At 46.6% G+C, this 7,743-nt stretch overlaps 1 protein-coding gene across 1 annotated transcript in view; it reads left to right on the top strand.

Annotated features, from left to right (window-relative positions):
- The first annotated feature begins 244 nt into the window (after positions 1-244).
- LOC106808165 (5-hydroxytryptamine receptor 2A-like) overlaps positions 245-7,743 on the top strand; it is a 35,964-nt gene continuing 28,465 nt past the window's right edge. Inside the window, exons 1-3 of the mRNA XM_014810753.1 lie at positions 245-250; positions 2,724-2,837; positions 2,931-3,450. Coding sequence (XP_014666239.1) covers positions 245-250; positions 2,724-2,837; positions 2,931-3,450 — 640 coding nt within the window. The remainder of the gene's footprint in view (positions 251-2,723; positions 2,838-2,930; positions 3,451-7,743) is intronic.

Here is a 7,743-nt window from a genome sequence, read left to right as displayed (position 1 = left end):
ATTTTAGTCGAATCGACACTTCACCGGCGCCGAGAGGTGCGCCCTGACAATTGTCGCAGCTGATTGCCCCACCTGTTCACACTTACCTGGAGAAAAGCGCAAACGGCGCACCCACGCACTATGCACGCATGCGTTGCCACGTGTCATGCTATGCTGTGCGCGCATGCGTGTGCGGTGCCGTGGTAGATTCGCGTCAACAACAACTGTGCATTTGGAAATCGGGGGATTTTGGAACGGTGAAAATATGGAGGTATGAGGATCGATGTGATAAAAGAGGAAGCTTGAACTATAAGAGTGCTTTAAAAATTTCGAGAAAATATCGTAAATTTCCCCCCGATAATCTTTTGCTATGGTCCATCAAAAAACTCGTATTTGTTCGTATTAAAGTGATTACGTCACGAATTACTAGCACCATCAAGTAGTATATTTGGTGTGTTATTTGTACAAAATCAAATGTATGAAATACAATTAGTGTTTCTGTTATACTTTTCATGCATTATATACCTTCTTTATATGCCCTAATTGCCTGAGTGAAAGACCAGAGAGACGCCAGTAAATCTGAACAGTACTGGAGGGATAGTTGTTTTAGGGGACAAAAAACAAGAAAAAAAATTACAAATCGTCTAGATTTTGGCAAATTTTAACCAAGTAAAACATTTTATATCAGCGTGAGAGTTTGAGGATATATTTTAGTAACGTTTAGTTCTTACTTTTAATGTAAAAAAATGGGAATTTTTTTTTAACAAATTTTACCATGGAAAATTCGTGACATAGACAATTTAATGATCTAAACCTTCTCATGCGATATCACAAAGGTTCAACGTTCCGCGTATAATATTAATGCGGTGGGATTGTCCTTTTTCGTGGGAGTCAAGTTCGACAGCTGCTCTATGACTATGTCGAAGATAGATGTATACGATTTCATAAAATAATGAAAAACAAGAAAAAATCAAGAGTCATTCGAGCACGCACACTTATTGCGTGCGCTATTGGTATAAGCTCAAGTGTAAATTTAAAAGTGCAATCCAAGACTCGCATACCACCCGATCTCATAATCGAAATCAAACTTTCCGGACTATTTTATATCGCCCCTATTTAAATGTTTAAACGCGTCTAAGCGAAATACCAGAATGGTTTGATATATACCCATATTCAAAAATAGCATTTTATAAAATATTAAAATAATACCACCGATTCTGCCAACAGAAATCAAAAGCCGATTTCCACTTCCAGTGGCACTGGCATGTTTCGCGTTAACCTTTCTGCAGAGGTTCGCCGTGTTTTATAATGTTTCTACAGCGAGCAAAGCTTTCACAGAGATTCGACTCTAATGCGTTCCTTTTTTGCGTCGTCCCGTCAGTCTTTTGACGTATTGAATCAACGTTCCCCCCGTACGTTATCTCCGGCAAGCAGGTAGGCAATCTCATATAAAGCACTGCACGACGCGAACATATTGCACACACGGCTTATTTATCGAAAAATCTAGCAAAGCTCTCTCGCTTCTGGCTTCCGACTTTGTTTAACCTTCCATCGTCCGTCTAACCGGATCCGATCACATTCCGCGCACGTGGCACCGGTTTTGTTATCCACAAACAAAAGAGCTGCGCCGAGGAAATGCGTTTTGCGAAAAAATCCTATAGAGTTTATGTTAGTTATTCATCAATATTGCAGGAGCGGCGTTTGCGCTGCTACCACAAGCATGTAAGAAGTGCTGCGAGGCGGATATAGTCTTCTCAGACAGTATATGTTTTGGCTTTCCCACTGACATACTCCGACATGAATTCTAAAACAAACTCGACTAATACAAACTACTATTTAGCGCGTGACCTTTACATAATATATACATCTGCAAATTAGCAGCAGCTCTACGACCCTCGCAACAGTTTAAGAAAGGTTTTTTTTTAGCTAGAAAAGGAAGCTGTTCGTAGCAGAAGAAGAAGAAGAAGAAGAAGCCACACTCATCTTCCCACGCTCTACATCTGTTGTTAGCGCTACAATAATGTTAGTACAATTCTTCTGCGGGATCATTTACAGATCCCCCCCAGCCCGCCAGCTTCACAAAACGACGTATATATAGGCATATATAGGAGTGCAAGCTTTAAACACAACGCGAACACAGTGCGAGTTTAAGACAACAAACGAACGCTGCAGCGAGGCGGCCTTGGAAACTGTAACAGAGAAAAAAAACCTCGCAAAGATCGAAGCTGAAGCTCACCAGTCCGTACAGCAACCGCAAGAAAAATCCGTGCATCCCCCATCCACTGTACGCGAGTCGGATTCAAAGCAGAAACTCGCGACCAGTTTACTAAAAACCTCCAATACAGCCACACTCACACAGCCCCGCGTCTACACACACACACACACACACACACAGCCCCGCGTCTACACACACACACACGCGCGCGCGCACGCGGAAAACAACTGTTTTTCTACGGGAGGGAAGCCAGAGCCGGCGGCGCCGCACGCCCGCTCGCTCCTACGTGATTATTAGCTTGATTGGCTACTACATCCACTTTGATTCGTTTACAGCGCCCAACGCGTCCGGTCTCCTGGACTCTCCGACAATGGACGAAGACAACCCGACCACCGCCGCCGCCGCCAGCAGCAGCAGCAGCAGCAGCAGCGGTGGCAGTGATGGCGGCTGGAGTGATACGTGGGACGCGTCGCCGACGGCGTGGAACGACACAAGTGGTTACGGCGCCGTCACGTCGGCACCGTGGCAGGCGGTGCACGCCGCCGCCGACGCCGCTACGTCCGCGGCAGACGCGTCGTCGGCCGACGCACTAAACGTCGGCGACGTGTTGGCAACGGCGTCCGACGCGACGTCGACCGCCCACGTCAGCTCGCCGACGCAATATCTCGCCGGCACCATGGCGACCACCGACGCGAGCGGTGACGTCACGAGTAGTGACGTCACGTGGTATGCGCAGACGCACGCGACGACGGACCACCTCGGTGGCGACGTCGCCAACGTCACGTGGTCGGCGCAGGGCGCCGACCACGTGACGTCTCTCCTCGGAAGCCACGACGGTGGCGCCGCCACGCTGCGGAACAGTGTCTACGACATGCTCCCCTTCAACACAACGTTCGCGAACGCCACCGACGACGACATGTTCACCTTCGCTACAACGTTCGCGAACGCCAGCGACGACTACGATATGTTCAGCTACAACGCGACGTTTGCGAACGACAGCATCCTGTACGGATACGCGCCGACGACGTCGTCGCCGCAGCAGCACGGGTTTCACATCGACTGGTCCAAGTGGCCATTCATCATCCTGAGCGTGTTCGTGCTGACCGGGGTGATCGGCAACGTACTCGTCATTCTGGCTATCCTACTCGAGAAGAAGCTGCAGAACGTGACCAACTACTTCCTGCTTTCGCTCGGCATCGCAGACCTGCTCGTGTCAGCCGTCGTCATGCCGCTGGCCATCATCACCGAGTTCTACGGTGAGTCTCTTTCTCCCTCCCCCCCCCCTGTGCTAGCCGTGACCTATGCAGAACGGTCACCCGTACATAACGCGCAGTATCACCGAGTTCTACGGTGAGTCTCTTTCTCCCCCCCCCCCCTGTGCTAGCCGTGACCTCTGCAGAACGGTCACCCGTACATAACGCGCAGTATCACCAAGTTCTACGGTGAGTCTCTTTCTCCCCCACCCCCTTGTGCTAGCCGTGACCTCTGCAGAACGGTCACCCGTACATAACGAGCAGTATCACCGAGTTCTACGGTATAGTAGTCCATCCCAATCCGAGTTACATCGTAAGCAGGTGGAGTACACGATCGCATGTACACGCAGTTATTAGTCCCCCTGTGGTAGCAGTTCCCTTTGCAGAACGGTCACCCGTACATAACGTGCGGTATTACGGAGTTATACGGTGAGTCTCGTCGCAAGTAGGTGTAGGTACACGATCGCATGTACGCAGTCCACCCCCCCCCCCTGTGGTAGCCGTCACCTCTGCAGAACGGTCACCCGTACATAACGTGCAGTTGGGGAGCGGTTCTCAGCGACTGGTAGTTTATACCCGGGAAGCCACGTCCATCGAACATATATCTGTCCATAACGGACAGTTGGGGCGGGGCGGGGGGTTGCACGCGACCGGTAGTTTGTACAATGGAATCCGTGCTTGTAGCGGGATTGTCTTACTACAGATATTGTCCTGTGTAAGGGGAGTTCATCGACATGTGGATTTGTTTCAGTTTTTCCACGTGCCGTCATTGTTTTTGGGGCTGTTTTCCGTTTTCCCACACGTGCATCTAGGCGATGAACGATACGTCTGCGATCGGGGAGCGAGCTGCGCGCTTGTATCTTACATTCATCATTAATTGGCGTCATTAAGAAACGCATTTATTATTCTGCTCGGAATGTACCAAACGAAAGGCGAAGCCAGATAGGGATTTAATATGCGTTTGTTTACTACGATGCACATAATTCCTGATAACTTGCATAGATAGGCACGGATATGGGAGTGTAGGACAGGTTTATACGAGACCCCATCAGTAAGTGAAAACTACAGACGAGCGGTATAGTTCTACCGTTGATAAAGCAATCGGTACGCACTAGACAGTGAAATTGAATGTAATCGAATTCGAATCTATCGCGGGGAAAGGAAGAAGAAGAGCTAATCTTAACTAGGACAATCTACCATATGATTAGTGCTAGCTTATTAAATAGTTGTCACGCTAGGAATCTAATTATTCCCTTTAGATTAACTCAATTATCAATTATTGGAAATATCAAAGGTCGGTCAAATAGCTGAGAATGCCACGCACACAGCTATGTTACACGCACACCCAGCCACGCACGCACACATCGACACCCACGCACACGCACACGCACACCCACGCACACATCCATACAAACACACACGCACAAACACGCACACGCACTTTCACACACACACACACACACGCACGCACGCACGCACGCACGCACGCACGCACGCACGCACGCACACGGGGAAGGAATGCGTGTGCCCGTACGACAGCACCCAGTAGTATTGGTTTGGTATTTTAATTTGTTTCCACATATCACCGGCCAGCCGGCACGGTAACAGGAGTAACAAACCGCCCGCTGCTTTATGAAGCCAATATAAGACCGTATCTCCTGGCCTCGTGTTCCCATCACAGTTGTTATCAATCCCTGTATGAGAAGACACACTCAGAGATCTTAGCCTTACATACCTACATACATACCGATACATATAGGTATACACCTATACCTATTTATATATGTATATGTATATGTATACGTGTACGTGTACGTGTACGTGTACGTGTACGTGTAATGTATATGTATATGTATATAATAGTCAATATACTATACCTATATATCATATAATGTATATGTATATTTATATGTATTATATTGTAACTATATAATACATTATATTACCTATATACAATGGTATAGGTATATGTATAAGTATATGTTAGTGTATATTATGATGTATATGTCAGTATATGTATATGTATATATTATATATATATATATTATGACAGTATAGACGCTATATACATATATATGTAATATGTATATATATATATATAATCATCAGGAGCTTAAATGAAATGATCCACCAGGCTGTATGTATCACAGAGCACGCGTCCCTGTTCCTTGTCTCTCCTGTAAACGAATTGACAGACAAGTACGTGTAGTTGACTTGTCTTGATCGGCCGGCCAGTAAACATAATTGATTCGCGATAATTCATCTATTATTTAATTACCTGAATAATTTAGCTGCATTATATTATTCGATACTGTGATTTCATGAAGTGCGCAGCCGCGCGGCATTAGCGCCGGGAACATATTTCAGTGAAGGCATACTCGGTGTCCATTGCTCGTTCGTCAAACATTCCCGCAGGCGTAGAGGCAAACAAAAAGTCGTGACAAATTAAGATTCGATAGCTCACTCTTTACGAGACAATGACAAATAGACACACGACCAGTCACACACACGACACCGCACATATGTAGATGCAAACGAGCAGCTTCATTGTTATAGTTTACTCAGTATGTTGTGGTCGCGTTGCGTGTGTGCGTGTGTGTGTGCGTGTGTGTGTGTGTGTCTCTTACGGTAGCGGTATGTAACGGCCTCTCTACACATAACTAAACACCGCCGCGCGCCTGTCTATATACATGGTTGCGAATCGTCCCATAGCTAATCGCAATAGAAGTTTACCGAGGCCATACGTGCGTGCGTTAGCGCCAGCGATACGATTAGAGAAGGATCCATGTGCGGGTAAATCTGTCAGCATGGCTTCGGCTGCCGTCCTAATGTGGCTCATTACACCAGCCGACACACAATACACAAACTGACCTAATATATGGGCGCTATCGGACTGCACGCAACGTGCTGTGAGTGCAGCGTGGCGTAACATTAGCAGCAGCGACGCGAATCGCATTAGCACGTGTGTGGAGCACGGCGTTATTGCAACATCCACGTGCTACCATTGACACGTTTACGTTAGCATTGCATTAACGAAGTCGAACCCACGTCGTTTGCGTATTTTATTATCCACAGGCTAATTAATAAGAGGTAGTGATTATTATTTATTATTATTATTATCATTATATTAGCTCTTGTTATTATGTATAGCTGCGAGGATTCTTTGCGGTGGTTTGCATCTTTACGCGGCTGAAAACATCCGCATGATCATCACAAACACAACAACTCTGTGACAGTCTGCGTGCTCTCGATACAATGCGTGCTCCCCTGAGTTTTGATTCACACAGCCGCCCACCTACCTGGCCATCTATATTTCCGTGGGCAGCGCGCGCAGAAAATAAAAATGCTGTAAAACATTGCGAAATGCCTTTCAAATACATCGCAGATTTTTCACAAGCACAACGAATCAATGCCACCTTCATATAATATATATCTCGTCTTTATTGTGGTTCACGTAACCGTATACTGTGGGCGTGTATACATACATACATACATACACACACATGCGTACGCGTGTCTTGTATTCAATACGTACACGCTCGCTATATACGCCGATATTTGCTGCTTGTGCATTCGCATCAAATGCGCGATTGATTTCTCAGGGATGAGAGAAGAATTGCACGAGCCACTGCACGGTGGAGAACACGCAGAGTAGCGAGGCTGAGAATGACGGATAGCTAAGCTGAGCGATGCTGGGAGTGTGACTGACAGGCAGTCAACGACCGATAGAGAAGCGAAACACTGAGAAACGGGGTGGGGAGTGGAATAATACAGAAAAGGGTATTATTTGATGGATTTTATTTTATTAGTGATGCAATCATCTCTGAAATAAGGTAAGCATTCAAACAAAAATCAAATTTCGTAACCTGGGAAAACAGGCTTTATAACTGTTTTATACGCATAATGGAGATATTATTTCCTTTATTGCATTTGCGCAGCAATACCAAACCGGTTGAGTGGCATACAGTGTTAGCAGCCTGTCGGGTTATTTCAGCTAGTGCGGTGTTTGAATCCTATATGTATAAACAGTGCACTACGGATTTTCATGGCAACTATATAATTGAAGAGTAAGTTTATTTTACGATGAATTCACGTATGTAACCGGTTAGCAAACGTTGTGGCAACTTCACTAGCTGTTATATAGGAGGCGAACGGACAGGCAGGTAGGCACACACGCACATACACACGCGCGCGCGCACACGCACACGCACAACCATGCACACACACACGCACGCACACACACGCGCACGCACACACACACACACACACACACACACACACACACACACACACACA

The sequence above is a fragment of the Priapulus caudatus genome, unplaced genomic scaffold (assembly GCF_000485595.1).
Source record: "Priapulus caudatus unplaced genomic scaffold, Priapulus_caudatus-5.0.1 Scaffold257, whole genome shotgun sequence".
NCBI lineage: Eukaryota > Metazoa > Priapulida > Priapulimorpha > Priapulimorphida > Priapulidae > Priapulus > Priapulus caudatus.
This window is presented reverse-complemented; position numbering and strand designations above follow the sequence as displayed.